Source organism: Cydia amplana, chromosome 24 (genome assembly GCF_948474715.1).
Source record: "Cydia amplana chromosome 24, ilCydAmpl1.1, whole genome shotgun sequence".
Classification (NCBI taxonomy): Eukaryota; Metazoa; Arthropoda; class Insecta; order Lepidoptera; family Tortricidae; genus Cydia; species Cydia amplana.
In genome coordinates, this window is record NC_086092.1 from 6,254,757 (window position 1) to 6,272,025 (window position 17,269).

A 17,269-nucleotide genomic window follows, 5' to 3' on the forward strand; every position below is an offset into this window, starting at 1 on the left:
AACATTGACCTGTTAATTTATATTACTTGACACTAAATTAAACCGGGTTATATCGGAAAAGGGTCAACAACGATCAATTTTATTAATCTTACATACAATAAAGTTAAAGCAAAATGGTTCATCATAATCGCCAACCCTGACACAAAACTGTCATATGCTACGATTTTGCTAGCTCCGTTGCGGGGTATGCCGTATGCTCATAAGTATGTAAAGACTTGGTTGACGCATGAGCATGACACTGTCCAGCATATTTTGAAACATGTCACTTGTAATAAGAGTATAATTACCTATATTGCTATTAGTTTTAATTTGTATTACAATTAATAACCTTGTATTGGCCCCAGCCAGGTCAAATCTCTTACTTTCCAAACAAACGTAGTTATAGGTGCTCTGTTTTAAAGAACAATAGTAAGTATTTGTGACGTTATCTATGAAAAGAGACCTTGTTGTCGTTGACGGTTACGCCATTATTAACGATGCGCCGATATAAATACAATGCCGCGCGACGCTGTGCGGCGTAAGCGCCATCGACAATAAGGTCCCTTTTCATAGATAATGCCCCATTTATAATACTTACAGAGTAGGAACGTATTATAGCTATGTTCTTATGTTTATACATGTGCATTTATATACTTATAGACATAATTATAATGTTTCTTCGCATCGACTACATACCTATTGATGCATGTAAGCAAAAAATGTTTTTTTCTATAACACGAAACCTATTCAATAGTGTCGTGATACCATTTTATCGATGTTTTTCACAAACCTGTTTTTGCTAAACTTTCTCTGACCCCCGACACAAAATGATGCGAAATACCATTGTGCGGTGAAAAATGAGCCACAATTACTCACGATTCTTGGATGTACATATAAAACTTTCACTACTTACCGAATTTAGTTTAAGTTATGCAAGAAAATTGCACGAGGCACGGAAAGGTACGATCAAGTTCTAAATATAACTGTAACAAACAGAACTGTATTATGTCATTTTATTAGCAGTCACAGAAAAACGGTTTCACAAGCGTCTTACTGACCCTGAGGTCAATTCGAGCGTAAGTTTTGATGTCTAAACGATATTTATATGATATCATTTTGTTATCAATGTTATCATTCGCAAGTTCATTTCACTTTACGACATTTGAAATTTCCAACGTCGATATATACACTCCTGCGAATAATAACAATAAGACAAAAGATAATTTAGATATCGCTTTTTCATCAAAATGTACGTTTCACTTTAACCTGACAACCGTACCCTCCAGAAGCGATGTCAATTTCTGAATACAAATACATAGGTACTATAAATGCTTTATGTTATGGCGCCAGTACCTATATACGTATATTCATATATTTATCTCATAAAACGCTAAAACTATCTTCGGTAAGTAATAAAATGTAATGTGTACATTTCATGCTATGAGACGGTAATCGTATTATCCATAACGCTATAAAAGTATATTAACTTTATGATTGGTTTTTATTACATATAACTCTTTGATTCGTGAAACAGACTTGTTTTTGTCTGTTTGACAAAGTATAAGTTTTTGATGATATGTTATAATAATAATTGGATGGTGTTTAGCAATAATGTATCAACCCACATTAATTACGCAATAAGATGTCAACTCAAAAAAATTACGCTTAAAGTTGACATTTTATTGCAAAATGAATGTGGGTTGACACATTTTTGCTAAACACCATCCAATTGACAAAGTTCAATATATCTAAACGCATCATATGTGTAACTTATCTTTATTACTTGTATATAAGAACATTCAAACCGCTTGCTGTTTTCGCTTCTAATGCTACAAAACAATTTAATTCTAGTTTATCCTACTAGCCATGAACACGGTAATCCCGGCATCTCAAATATTTCACACTACTGCACCGTGCAACCTTTAAGCTTGCAAAACTGCACTTTCTAAACCAGATCTTTTGTGTCCTGTCTACCGCAGGTAAATCCTTACAATATGTGACAAGATAAACGCTCCTTTCGACGGGCAGGTTACATGATCACGCAAACCATTATTCGTTTCAAAATATCTGTGCTAAATGTCGTAAGTGCCAAAACCTTATAGAGTCTGTGCGGAAAGAGAAGAGTCGTGGAATGTATTAGGCCCCATACATTCCACGACTCTTCTCTTTCCGCACAGACTCTAACTTGAATTTAGAATTAAATTTTGAACAATTTGATCAGATGCCTAGATTATACGAATTAATATTCAAAAGTAAACTTTTGCCAGGAAACGGCTTTTACGGCTATAAATTGAAAACCAAGACTTTAATTGAGAAGCATAGCCCAAGAGCTCAATCGTTGTATTTCGGCAATTGAATTTAAACACGTACAAAGCTCAGACCGGCACCATCAATCTGAACATCAAACAGTTACTTCCCCGGTATCCCTTTGGTTAACCGATCGAAATTTCTTTAATCACGCGTGGCGACGTCACGATTGCTTTTGGAGATCCGTTACCTGAGTTTTATGACTATTTACCCGACTGCCTGAGAGTATCTGTAGTTTCTTTGCTTTTTCATTTGTCTTTGCTCATTAACGTGTCTTGTTTGCCGTTATTTTTGTAAAACATAATAAATAACACTTAAATTAAATACTTATAAATAAAAAAAATTGCCTAAGTCGTAGTCGCTCGGTAGGCCCAGAAGGCTGGCCGTGTTGCCCCGCTGGACGGCAATGCTGATCCGCTGGGCAAAATATTGGCCAGCCCTCTGTTTACCAGAAGCCTCTATAAGGCGCTTTGTCTTCACAGAGGCTACGGGCGCTAGGTCCCCACGGCCTCAAGGTTTCGTTCGACTCCAAACGCCGCAAATATGTAACTACTACCTAGTGTCGCATATTTGCGACCTTTGAGGCTTTGCCTGTGTGGTAAAGTTGTTGCAAATTATCCACTGTTACCCTTGACCCACTGTGACCCACTCTTCCCAACAGTCCAGGTTATACATGTAGGTACAGCCACCACACGAGATTGGTACGCCATTTAGGGTCCTAGCCAAATTGGTTATTTTATACTTACGCTATGGAATGTCTAATTTAGCTAGAACCCTAAATGGCGTAACAATCACGGAGCGTGACTGCACATATTGTACCTATCCATTAAGTTTTGACTTGTGGCTGAATAACACAGAAAAAGTAAGCAAAATAAACCAAGACTCAATAAAGTTAACCCAGGGGGGCGGTCAGTTAAAAAGTTAACCGTTCTCTCTAATTATCCCATTGAATGCCACGACCCGACCGTACGTAGGCTAGTCATGAAGACAATTAGAAAAGACAAACGGACTTAGTAAGTAAAAGGATTTAAAAGTCGATTATTGTGTGTGTTTGTTTATACTTATTCTCGATTAAATTTATATCAATTTTTTTTATTAGGTATATGTAAAAAAAATGTTTGCACTTGAATACAAAATATGTTAAGGCCTCTATAAAGCTTGAACAAATTAAATGCAATATTTTTAAATATAGTTTTCGCTATTTGATTGGTAGATTTATTTCGTTGAACACTTTTGGGTCTGATCGATAGAATTCGTTGAACTTACTTAGTCGGCTATGTACCGAAAATCACATGTGATTTGCTACTAGGTCTATAGAACCCTTTATAGATACACAGCTCAATGTAATTGTGTTGTATATGATTGTAAATTGTAACTGAACATTATAAAAAGGGATAAGATAGTACGTTATAAAAGTTTGTAGATGCTACATAGTTGAAAAATTGTGTGGTCATAAACATTTTTTATTGCCGTATTTTGAAATATTTTATCAAAATACAATCGGCAGTTTATTTGTAGAGATTCTCACCATTATCCCGAAGTGCATCCGATTTCGTAACGTTCGAGCGTCCATTTCTTTATTCGAAAATCGGCGTATCGGTAACGCACGACTAAACGTTGTTTTGTGAATTTAAACTTATTTTACATACGAAAATATACTTTATTTGTTTGCTTTAGAGTCTATAGTCGTTTATAAAGTTACACAAAGCGGTTTTCGTCTACCTGAATGAATGGACATCGGGCCAATTCAACGTTTTTTATCGATACCTTTTTTTTGCGATGGACCATCACTAGTAAAGGTGCGGACTGCGGGCGGGGTAAAGTCGAAAGTATTTTTTTGGCGTTAACTATTTTCAGAACAAGCTTGAACTAATTTCGATCTTGATTAGTTTGACTCTTTCTGCAGGTACTGCAGGTAGCTGTCAACTTTGAAACCTTAAAATAGTTTCTTATAAGTATCAAATTATAAAGGCACACATAATTATAAAAATAGGTACATGAGGTATTTACAGAAAAGAAGAATAATACAGGCTGTGTAATTCAAAAGGGGTAGAACAAAAAGCTATAAGTATGTAGTTATTTAGTTATATTATCACTTATCAGGAATTATTCATAAACTTTATTCATAAGTTTTATGAATAAAAGGGTTTTTTCTTGAACATGTGAAACTCTGAGAACTGTGTTGGAATATTTCATACACAATAATGATAAAATGATTGCATTTTTAATGCAATAAGGTGAGAAAATGAATATAATCTCTTTACTGTATACTGTATGTATGTATAAATTCTTTATTGTACAAATCACAGAACACAAATTAAATATATGGCACAGGATAGGCAGTACAAAGACGAACTTATCCCTTTAAGGGATTTCTTCCAGTTAACGTTCTAACTAACTGTATTCGTTTTCTGAATGTCGTTTGTAAGGCTATTAAGCTTAACCCAGCTTAACACAAAATGTTAGTACCGAGTAAGTAGGCCAAAAAGAAAATATAGCAGTCTTAAACAATGATGAAGCGATTATGATGATTACTGGCCAGCGTGGGAGCATGTTGCAACGCTCTTACCAAATGAAGGCATCAGTTACATAAAGGCCTAAACACACCACACATGAGACTTTAGCCCTTGTGTCATATCGTCAATTGATTGGTGTAATGCACCCATAATGGGTACAAATTATTCGTAGTTGTTATTGCTTTGAGTTAAGGTTTCGTTTTGAAGTCTTTTGTTGGTCTTGTGTGAGACATGAGACACTCCTATATAGTAGAAATTAAATATAATGGAACTATAGTTTGTCAAAGGACTGTATCATTTCAAACATAGAGAGAATCATACTTTCTTTGTCTGATGGCTCCTCTACACGATGGGCCAGCGCCGGCTACTCCAAGGGACGCATTTATGCGTTAGAGGGAGCAAGTGATATTGCTATCTCATTCTTTGGGCGTTGGCCCATTGTGTAGCGAAGCCATTACACTAGTAGGTACTAGCACTCAAAAGAAAAGGATGAGTAAGTATAGTTTTTTTTTGTTTTTATTTACTGACAAATACGGTTTGACCAACTATAAAAAAAAACATACTAAATTGTTGCCATGTTTAAGCATTTTATGTCAAAAATGTGACAGTTACGTAGGAAACGGCGCCCTCAATAATTTTTTATAATTTATTGTCGGACTATACTTAGGTGTTATGACATTAATAGTAATAACCATCATCATTTACTACAGGGAATTTTACAAGATAGGTATTGTCAAGGACTTTAATTGTTAAGTCAATTACTGGATAACTCAAACTTGTATGAAATTATGACGCATAAATAACTCTTGCACTGCGTGAGCTATCAAAGTCGTTGCAGACTTGTCGTGGTCTAACTCGAGACTGCTTAAGTGTACAGTCTGATACCGATCTCAGCTAATAATTAGACATTGTTTAAGACACTTGAATGCGGTATCCAACTCGAGTGCAATTCATTGAACTTAATGACTCGTGAAGGGTTCCTTTTCAAAGCATCTGTGGTATTTTTATTCGCAATGTAGTTGGCACTTTGGTACCATACAATAATAAAGTCGTTCGCCCTGATGGAATGGAGAAGTTTTTTCATAATATTAAAGCTTGTGGTACAGTTCATGCGAAAAGTAAAGAGAATATTATAGCTTCATATGATTCATATCGTAGCATATTTTTTACAAGAATTTTTCAATATTGTCTTTGATTAACAAAAATATGAAGGTAGTCCCGATTTCTTTGTCCGTGTATTTTTGAATTAAATATAGGAAAATATTTTTTTTTACTTAACTAACATTTTAAATTTAAATCTGTGTATCTTTTGAATACGCTCGTTAGCACCAGAAAGAAGTAGCGTGTATATTATGCTTTCTCTGTAATAAAACAAGGCCATTAACTGGGATTAATTAATATGTTGATATATGCCTTTGTCGGTATCATTATAATTTGATGTTATCAAATATATTTAATTCGTTAAATATTTAAGAATAACAGCACTTATACAATAAGAAATACTTTTGATTCAACATTAACCTAACTAAAAACTAAATCGGACTAAATGTAATTAAATTATAAGGTACCTACTTAGCTTGAAAATATCGATAAGTGTAGCACAACCCTATTTTCGCCAACATCTGGACGTACCGGACGTCGCGGTCAGCTGTCATTTACCGCCATCTTGCGAAAAGAGCTTTGAACTCTATGGTTTTGTTTAAGGAATTACGTTTGAAATTACAGAGGGGCTCATTTGTTTGTTTTACAAAAAAACTTAGTTTTTTATTAAATTGAATGACTAATTATACTTATTATGTAGTTAGAGGAAATACATACCTACGATAAAATAATAATAATATATTTTAAGTATTATGATGGCTTGTAATCAAGGGGGTGGCGAGTTCATAGGCCTGGGGGGAAGAGGCCACAGAGGGGTATGCATTGTATGTAAAATTTGAGAGCTCGGGGCGGCGGGGGGGGGGGGGGGGGGAAGGCAGCTGCCCCCCCTGCCTGTATCTGCCTACGCCCATGCTTGTAATTATGACAAAAACAAAGCTTTATTATTATTATGCCTATAAAGTTCCTATTCATTGATACCGATACCGCCATTTGCATTTGAAATGAGCATACATTCTATTATAATAATATTTCTAATATTGTGAGAACTATTTTTTTAATTCACAATCTGAGGGTCTACCGCTAAACACGATAATCGAAACTTGGTTATATGCCTCTCTGCCGCTCGAATATTCAAGATTAAGTATTTATTTATTTATTTTTGTCTATGTATTCAACATTGTCAATTGAGGCCTAGGTCAGCCCTTCGGCTTTTCTGTGACAGAACCATGACAGAACATGCAAAGTGAGGGAGTATCGTTATAGACATAAACTTTCGATAGATGACATGGCCACACTTTGTCATCTTGGTCTAACTCTATGCCATTTATTTGGTTCCCGCTTCTCTTCTGCAAGCCAAAATAGGGTTAAGAGACCCCTGTTGTATAACAATGTCTAAAGCCTGCCATTCGATTCTAACCCTTATCCCTTTCCGTTACAGCCGCGATGTCGCTGCCGGATCTGACGTCAGCTCGTAGCTCGCCGACGCCCCCGTGTCCCGAGTGCGACACCAGCGCCTCTGTCACTTCCGATTTGCACAAGGTAAATAATGCATTAGAATTATTCAAATTATATTTAACTAACAATTTATACAAACAAAAAAAACCCACATCTACTTTAAGTATGAATGAATTCCAATCATAAAGTGGATATGGACTTTTGCAGCTGTGTGTGCTTACATGATGGCCAAAAAGGTTGGGTTGTAGACTGGCTAATTGGAACCTTCTATATTTCAGTACCAAGTAGCTTGCACATGCAAGCCCTCAGCTGCGTACGCGCGGGCAGACGACCCCGGCCCCCCGCCGCCCGCCAAGCCGGACACCCCACCAGCTTTACCACCACGACCACCGACCAACCTGCTCACTGGTCGACGAAACAATGGTAAGAGAAACCTTCTGTATTTCGGTACCAAGTAGCCGGCTCAAACCTTCAGCTGCGTACGCGCGGGCAGACGACCCCGGCCCCCCGCCGCCCGCCAAGCCGGACACCCCACCCGCGTTACCACCACGACCACCGACCAATCTGCTCACTGATCGACGAAACAATGGTAAGAGAAACCTTCTGTATTTCGGTACCAAGTAGCCGGCTCAAACCTTCAGCTGCGTACGCGCGGGCAGACGACCCTGGCCCCCCGCCGCCCACCAAGCCGGACACCCCACCCGCGTTGCCACCGCGACCACCGACCAACCTGCTCACTGGTAGACGGAACAATGGTAAGAGGAACCTTCTGTATTTCTGTACCAAGTAGCCTGCACATGCAAGCCTTCAGTCGCGTACGCGCGAGCATATGACCCCGGCCCTCCGCCGCCCGCCAAGCCGGACACCCCACCCGCGTTGCCACCGCGACCACCGACCAACCTGCTCACTGGTCGACGGAACAATGGTAAGAGGGACCTTCTGTATTTCAGTACCAAGTAGCCTGCACATGCAAGCCTTCAGCTGCGTACGCGCGGGCAGACGACCCTGGCCCCCCGCCGCCCGCCAAGCCGGACACCCCACCAGCGTTACCACCGCGACCACCGACCAACCTGCTCACTGGTCGACTGAACAATGGTAAGAGGAACCTTCTGTATTTCGGTACCAAGTAGCCTGCACATGCAAGCCTTCAGCCGCGTACGCGCGAGCATATGACGCCGGCCCTCCGCCGCCCGCCAAGCCGGACACCGCACCAGCGTTACCACCACGACCACCGACCAATCTGCTTACTGGTCGACGGAACAATGGTATGTCTGTTTGATAAGTGTGATGAATGATGAATGGTTATTGTCATAAATAAATGTAGGTATATAATTTCTTAAAAAAAACCCCATACCATAACTTTTTATTTCATGTTGATAGGTTGAAAATAGCTTATTATTGAAATTGTAGATAATAAGTATCTTAAACGGCATTTTAGTTTCACTTGTCCATCCGAATGGTTTAAATAACAATAAAATGTATGAAAGAGACAGGTCTAAAATATCTTTTCCGGTCCTTCGAACACATACATTGCATAAACTAATAAATTTAGACGTTTCATTCATTTATCGACCATTCCAACACAAAGAAACTGTCGCAAAAATGTCACAAAACCGCCAATTCAATAGCAGGTGTCAAAAAAATCTTCCCACGTAAACCAAGAACGATACAAGACATGTAGAATCCGAAAAAAATGAAATAGATTCACTTACAAAAGAACCTACCTGTATTTTTTGCCCAAAGTTGCATTGTTATAGAGTATTTATACGCCTACTAAAAGTACAAAGTGAAATCCATAAGTTCGTTTTCTTAAGGCCAGGTAAGGCCATTACCTGGGATGCTATGTATATGTCAATCGTTCACCAAGTATTCTCTAAAACGAACCAGTTTACATGTAATTTATGATCACTAATGATTGATAAGTTATGGAGGTCCAACTAGTTTGGTCTCCCTAAAGAAAGCAGCACATTGAAAGGAATGGAAATATACCTCTGCATCTTACCCAATGCGCATGTCCGTAACTCCTCCATTGTCAAAACCACATAACCTAATTCGCTTACAATAAATATGAATAACACTGTTTATTAAATTAAATTAACGTAAAAAACCAACTGTGATGCTGCCGTTTTTAATTCGCAATGTGCTGTATTGAAATTAAAAATAAATCGCGAAATATTGTTATTTTAACTGATGATAAACAAAAGTGTGTACAAATATGCAGCCAGTGCGTTTTATTCCGAATTTAAAACTAAATCAACGCGTCAGTGTTTTAAAAAGTGTCATATTACAATCAGTCAGTGAATTTGCAATGTAAATATAGCAATTATGCATTTGTTATTACATGGAAAGGTCATTGTGCTTTACAGAGAGGGTGTAAATATCGATTTTACGCAAATTGCGGGCAGTTTGAAAGTTCCTTCGACTAAAAAATAATAGAATAAAAAAATGACGAGAAAACGGACTTGATTGTGTTTTGTTTTTAAATCTAGCTAAGGTTTTATTTAAGCGAAGTTTTTATAGTGAAGATATGCAAGCGTGCGGAGTGATGCAATTGGTACAATATGAAGTATCGACACCACAGTCGACGATCGCGGGCGATGTGGGACAACACTACGTGCCGCCGCCGCCGTATTTTGGTACGATTTAGTTTGGAATTTAAGTAATAGATGGCGTTGTCAATAATTTGTACGGTTGACTAAATTAAAATGTGGCGTAAATCTTGTTATTATTAATGTTTTGCCTATTGACGTGAAAACCAATGGAAAAATAATCAACATATCGATTTATAGTATTTTGTGAACGCGGGTTTATTGAGAATAATTAGAAAACTCTTTGGAGCGCAAGTGCGTGCGATTAGCGTGCGTGTGTACAATTACATGAAATAATATGTAACACAATGAAGGCTCTAGGTATAAATATCTGATATGATCTTATTTGTAGAGCCATAAGAGCGTGTCACGTATTTTTTCGGCCTTCGAAGATACAATATATTATTGCAGGTGACTGTACGTGCGTGCGTACTTAAGTGCGTGCGTGCGTGCGTGCATATATACTTAAGTGCGTACGTGCGTGCGTCTGTGCGTACGTGAGTGAGTACGTACGTGCGTGCGTGTGTTTGTATTTTCAGCATTTCTGTAATTAACATTTGCCTATTTCTTTCCACAGCGGCCGTCAACTGCGCCACTACCGCTCCCTGCCGCCGCCACAAGTACGCGTGGTGGTGCGTCGGGTGCGGAGCCCTGGCCGCAGCCCTGGGGGGCCTGCTAGCGCTGCAGCACATCATAGTGCGAGTCTACACCGCGTCCCCGCAGCATTTTGAAACTGTGCCCGCTGCGGTACCAGCTGCTATGGTATGTGTAACTCCTGGCTGTTTATGTGCGCCTGGTACTTTCGTTATACAGTTGGGTGGGGTTTGAGGATATGGTTAAGATTAGATGATTGTGACATAATTAGAGAGAGAGACACATAGAGTGAAGTAGGAAGAAATGTAGAGTAAGTCACATTATAGTGCGAGTCTACACCGCGTCCCCGCAGCATCTTGAAACTGTGCCCGCTGTGGTACCAGCTGCTATGGTATGTGTAACTCCTGGTTGTTTATGTGCGCCTGGTACTTTCGTAGCCTAACAAGATTCTATTAGGCCCTCAGATAGTGCCGCCACAAAAAACAAAGGATAAAACAAAAGAAATTATTTTTACGTCACCGCTACGCGAGAAGTAAATCTCACTTCCTGGCCAAGGCAACACGTAAAACTTTAGACAAACCACGGGCGGTTATTCGTAAAGCCCTAGATCGCATATTTATGGCCCTCACCTTCGGTTCGGGGCACAAACACCTGCGATCTGCAGCATTTACGAATTCACCTCCCTAGGTATGTAATGTACTATTGTTGACTCATAGAAAAAGTATTGTAAACAATATTATAGTGATGTAATCAAGCTTTTCCATCTCGTACCTTACTTAGGCCACTCAGCAAGCTACGTGGCCTAAACACGGTATTCGTCTGAATGCTCTCCATTATACCTAGTAGAGTTCAGCAACATCACTACATTTTACTAAACAAACCCCGCCGCGTCTGCGTGTATGTATGTTCGCGATAAACCCAAACGGATCAACGGATTATCATGCGGTTTTCACCTATCAATAGAGTGATCATTGAAATTAACGCCATCTACCGGAGAGTAGGCCAAAGGTATGGTGCAATCTTTTCGAGCGATGGCGCCATAACCTTTGGCCCACACTCGGGTAGATGGCGTTAATTTCAATATTTAACAAATTAACACATATCAGTGAAAGAATAAGGGTCAACGTCAAATGGCGTTCTAACACTTTTAATCTTCTGTCAAAAGATGGCAGTGAATTTACTGTGGCTACATAATGTACCATGACAGTAACTCTCTATTCACTCTATTCTCTTTGGTATTATTGTACTTTTATTTTTAACAAGATTTTATTAGGTCGACCTGTATGTAACTAACTATGTAATGGAATCTAAGGTAACTAATTTAACCATCTTCCAAGGATCGTAGCGTCATGAAAATTGGCAGCTGTATGTAGTTCTGATGACAATACAATACTTAATATGGTACTGTCGAACTGTTCTGATGATGGATACAGGAGGTGGCCATAGTAACTCTCGACCTGTATGTAACTAACATGTAATGGAATCTACCATCTTCCAAGGATCGTAGTGTTATGAAAATTGGCAGCTGTATGTAGTTCTGATGACAATACAATAATATAGTACTGTCGAACTGATCTGATGATGGAGACAGGAGGCGGCCATATTGAGTATTAGTTGTCTGTCGTAAGAAAAGTACAGTCAGCGATAAAAGCTTGTACCAAAAATTAAGTTTTTGCCAAAAACTTATTTTGTTTCAGCTGGTGCTAACCGGCGTGTGTATAATGAGCCTCGCCCGCCGCCGCAACCGATACAGCTATATGGTAAGAAAAGTATGTTATCACTCGTTACTATTGTTTTGCTGAATGCATATGGATAATATGTGCAGACATCTGATTTTAAAATCTGACGGTAAAATTTAATGACAGGTATGGAAGTACCTATATCGAAAAACTGAACTATCGATGTTTTTTATTAAAAGATCTGAAACCTAGCTGCACCAAAGAAGGGCCCTCGATCACTATATAGTATATGGAGTAGCATCGATAATCGACTATATCGATAAAGGAACTCCCTATAGATGTTTCCTAATTGTTTTCCTTCGTATTTTCTCGGAAACGTTTGTATTTGTCATGCAACCTCAGTACTTTTTGTACCGAGACTGACTGAAATAGCAAGACACGTTCGTACGTTTCCGTAAAAATACGAAGCCTGAATCTGTACCTGTCATTTGCCCCCAAAAATCCGAAATCTGAATATGTGCTTCTTATTTTAAGTTATAAACTATTTGTGTGTAACTGTCTTAGTTCCATTTTATTTAACTTCTACAGTTTCATGTATTTAGCACTGTATGCAGTGGCGGATTTGCATTGTTGGCCGTACTAGGCTCCAGGCCCTGTAGTAAATAATTACTAGCCGCCCCTTTCTCAGCACCCATCTATAGACTATCACCTTGCTGTCCCACTAAAGGCTCCAGTACACAGTGGTCAAGGATGGTCCATACCAAGCCATGCTTTGCAATGCGCAACTGCGTAGGCCAACATCACGTAGGTGTTCACACAATGGTGCATATACATATACATACAATATGCACAACAGCGGGTCTCTCCAGCCAGCTGTCAAACTGACAACGTATTTACGTCAAAGTAAACAAACAATGGCGACTGTGTGAACACCACAGGCCACGGTACGCCACGATTCCTTTGAAGTGTGCCAAAAAAACCGACAACTTCCCGATTGCCCACCACGGCTGACAACTGACGGCCAGTCGTCCGCCATTGTACACAATGGCGATGGCGTGGCATGGCCCATCCTTCACCACTGTGTAACTGGGGCCTTAATATCTTGCCGCTCTAGGCCCGGGCCTACTGGGCTAAGGAAAATCCGCCACTGACTCTGTATGTGTATAAGGAGTTTTACTGTATATTTTGCGGTAACTACGATTTCTGTTCTCAGATCAAAGTAGTCGGCGCTTGCTGCCTAGCCTGCGCCTTGACATGTGTTCTGGTCACCATCACCACGACATACATACATATGAACAAGTAAGTTACTGTCAAGGTCAACTGTCAAGGGCATTGAGGTAGCTCCTGTTATTGTCAGTGTAAGGCCTGAGTGGACGCTCTTGTTGGGCGTGCAGCGGGGCGGGGCGTGCGGCGTGCATGTTAAACAATTGCAAACGTATAGGAGCGGCCTTAGTGCACGCTGCTCACATCACGCGTGAGCCCACAGCCACGCTGCACGCCCCGCCTAACGCTCCGCTTCGAGCGTCCACTCAGGCCTTACACTTAGCTGTGTTATTTTAACAACACCAGCGGCGGTAGCACGGTCGCATTTTTATTATCGCTTTTCACCATGCCTAAAGTGTCATTCAATAGAAATTGCTAACTATGTAAACAAACCGCCATACTAAAATTGACACTGAATGTCAATTTACTAGTAACGTTTGTTTACTTACATAGTTAGCAAGTTCTATTGAATGACACTTTAGTATGATATGTATGTACGTTCTAGTATGTAAGTGCAAAAGTGATGGGCATAGTGATGGGAGATAAAAATGGATCCCTGCTGCGCCCGCAGCTCGTAAAGGCTTTCTTTTTGCTGAGATGTGATGCAAATTTTGCGTGGTTTTCAAATATGTATCTACAAATAAAAATGATTTACTGTACGAAAGTAGGTATTAGAAATGGTCGAATATTTGGCATTCTCGCGTCCGCATCTTCATTTGACCGGTCATAATCTTACAGTAGAATCTATGAGATTCGTCCACACCTGATTTGATTAGACAATTCAATCAGATTGGGCGAATACAGTCCCGTCTGGACGGGCCTTAATCTGTACATTCTTTATGGACTAAATATTGTATGTACCTATGTATGTCACTTTAATGCACATAAACAGGTTTACATAAAACGGACAAAAACAAAACAAAAATAAAAATGTTATGTACAAAGGCGAACTTATCCCTAAAAAGGATCTCTTCCAGCTAACCTTTGAGAAAAAATAAATAAATAATATTCTTACAGTTTTGAATGATTCACGGTTAGTTTCACTAGACTTATATCGACCGGGATATCAACCGTGATTACCTTTTGTACTGTTTTCGAGCTCCCAATATTTCGACGCAGTTACATGCAGGCCCGGATCTAGGGTAGAGCGAGTGGAGCGGCCGCTCTAGGCGCCGGATGGCAAGGGGACGCCAAAATGGCAAATGAGAAAAATAAAAGGTTTTAAAAGACGCGAGTGTGGCTGGGGCCCAAAATACACTTGTAAACTTCAACGAAGGGCGCCAAAACCCGATTTCGCTCTACCCTGATCAAGGGCTCGGGCCGGCACTGGTTACATGCATCTTGTTCACTGTACTGTACCATAGAGAAAAAAAATACATAGAGTGCTCACTCCATAGATCAGTTTTAGTACCAAAAAGACTATTAGCATCTAGCATCGAGTAGCGGAACTATCAGTACTGCTACATCTATTGTCGAGTAGCACTGATAGTTCCGCTACTCGATGCTAGATGTAGACACTGAAATTAATAGTCTGAACTGATGTATGGAGTGAGCACTCTTGTCTTTATTTCTCTATGACTGTACTCATATTCTTTATTTTTACTACTGAATACTCTTTATGGATTTAAAAGGCTGATATGTTTTTTTTTTGCTTTTTTTTTCTAGGCTCCAAAAACTGAAAAACTGCGAATACACTAAGAAGGCGAGGGCGTGTACCTGTTTCTCGACACGCCCGGACACCGTACACGTCGGCAAGGAAGATGGTAAGTAACACAGCAACACTCCTAACTGTACATCGGTGGACATTATTACAAAAGGCATAAGGTCCAGCGATGTACAGTTGGGTCAATCAACTATTTCTTGTTGTTATTCTGTCCCATCTGCGAGGAGACAATAGTAGCATATAGATTGTTAGAAGAACTGCTGTACCATGTTCTACTAACATGCTCAGTAGATGTCCCATTATGGAAAGGTCTGATAACTACCATAAAATGCAAGTTTGGTTCATTTAAATACGAAAAACCTAGAATTTTAAGTGACTCAGGAGACCGTAACCATAGCAACGTGTGACAAGAAAAAGTTGATTAACCTAGTTAACAGTGTGGGCGATGGTAGGTACTAGGTACTTAAAGTCTATTTTTTTATTCAGTAGACTGAAATGACAGCTAATTGTATGAACATGAAATGTCATTTCATACTATTAACTGTCATTTCAGTCTACCGAATAAAAAAATAGACTTTACCTAATCATTATTTTTGATTTCAAACGGATTATACACGGTGTTTTTTTTTTAACTCCGGTAACTTCGGGGTATGGCTAAGTGTATTTAAGGAAACTTAATGGCATACTTAGTTTTTTTTCTTAAAAAGTAATTAACAGCGTAATTGTAACACGCGCGGATAACAAAACGTGCTATCTCCAGAAATAAATAGGTATCTTGTTTACTAGATAATTTCTCAAGTGCTATCCGGTCAGTTAAAACAAAAATTAGATCCTTTTCTAGCAAAAACGAGTACTTAACAAAATCCTCGTTGAGGTCCTTATACACTCAGCAGCAGAAGTTGCTAAACGGTTGTCCAAAATTACCTTGACACGCTCTTATTCTCTTTAACAATAAAGTCGCGTCAAGATCATTTTGAACACCAGGGGCCCGTTTCTCAAAAGCTTGTAACCTATAATATAAGTAGAAGTCCCTTTCTAACAACAGCTGTCAAAAATTGACATCCGCTTGGATTACAAGTTACAAGCTTTTGAGAAACAGGCCCCTGGTGTTCAAAATGATCATGACGCGACTTTATTGTTAAGAGAATAAGAGCGTGTCAAGGTAATTTTGAACACCTCGCCCGCTTAGCTGCTGCTGTTGACTGTACATTTTTTTTCAGAGCTCCGTTGCGTGTTCGAGGGCGTGTCAAGTTGCCAGGTGGTGCACGGCCCGTTGCTGATATGTCTCCGCGGTGTCTTCGGTCTGTCCGTGTGTGCTGTGCTCGTCTGCATGTTCAGCTCTATGCTCGCTTACCAGTTATTACGGTAAGTGTTCTTTTACTAATGCTAGGATCAGTCATATAAAAAAAAAATCCAAAAAAATTACCGATCTTGCGCATAAAATTCTACGAGAATCGGATGAGAAATCCGACCTGTAGAGAACAGCTAAACGGCTGGACAGACATACATACAAAAGCGTTTTTGCCCTAAACGGAGAGACGCTTCTTAAGATTACTGGGACGCTAGGAGATCTTGCAAAAAAAAAGCGGCCAAGTGCGAGTCGGACTCGCCCATGAAGGGTTCCGTATTTAGGCGATTTATGACGTATAAAAAAAAACTACTTACTAGATCTCGTTCAAACCAATTTTCGGTGGAAGTTTACATGGTAATGTACATCATATATTTTTTTTAGTTTTATCATTCTCTTATTTTAGAAGTTACAGGGGGGGGGGGGGGGGACACACATTTTACCACTTTGGAAGTGTCTCTCGCGCAAACTATTCAGTTTAGAAAAAAATGATATTAGGAACCTCAATATCATTTTTGAAGACCTATCCATAAATACCCCACACGTATGGGTTTGATGAAAAAAAATTTTTGAGTTTCAGTTCGAAGTATGGGGAACCCCAAAAAATTTATTGTTTTTTTTCTATTTTTGTGTGAAAATCTTAATGCGGTTCACAGAATACTTACCAAGTTTCAACAGTATAGTTTTTATAGTTTCGGAGAAAAGTGGCTGTGACATACGGACGGACAGACAGACGGACAGACGGACAGACGGACAGACGGACAGACAGACAGACA

General features: G+C 39.4%; 1 protein-coding gene across 1 annotated transcript in view; it reads left to right on the forward strand.

Annotated features, from left to right (window-relative positions):
- LOC134659276 (uncharacterized) overlaps nucleotides 1–17,269 on the forward strand; it is a 54,010-nt gene that overhangs the window by 10,430 nt on the left and 26,311 nt on the right. The window contains 7 exon segments of the mRNA XM_063514929.1: nucleotides 7,342–7,442; nucleotides 7,637–7,781; nucleotides 10,524–10,708; nucleotides 12,238–12,309; nucleotides 13,433–13,518; nucleotides 15,148–15,245; nucleotides 16,366–16,510. Coding sequence (XP_063370999.1) covers nucleotides 7,347–7,442; nucleotides 7,637–7,781; nucleotides 10,524–10,708; nucleotides 12,238–12,309; nucleotides 13,433–13,518; nucleotides 15,148–15,245; nucleotides 16,366–16,510 — 827 coding nt within the window. The 5' untranslated portion in view covers nucleotides 7,342–7,346.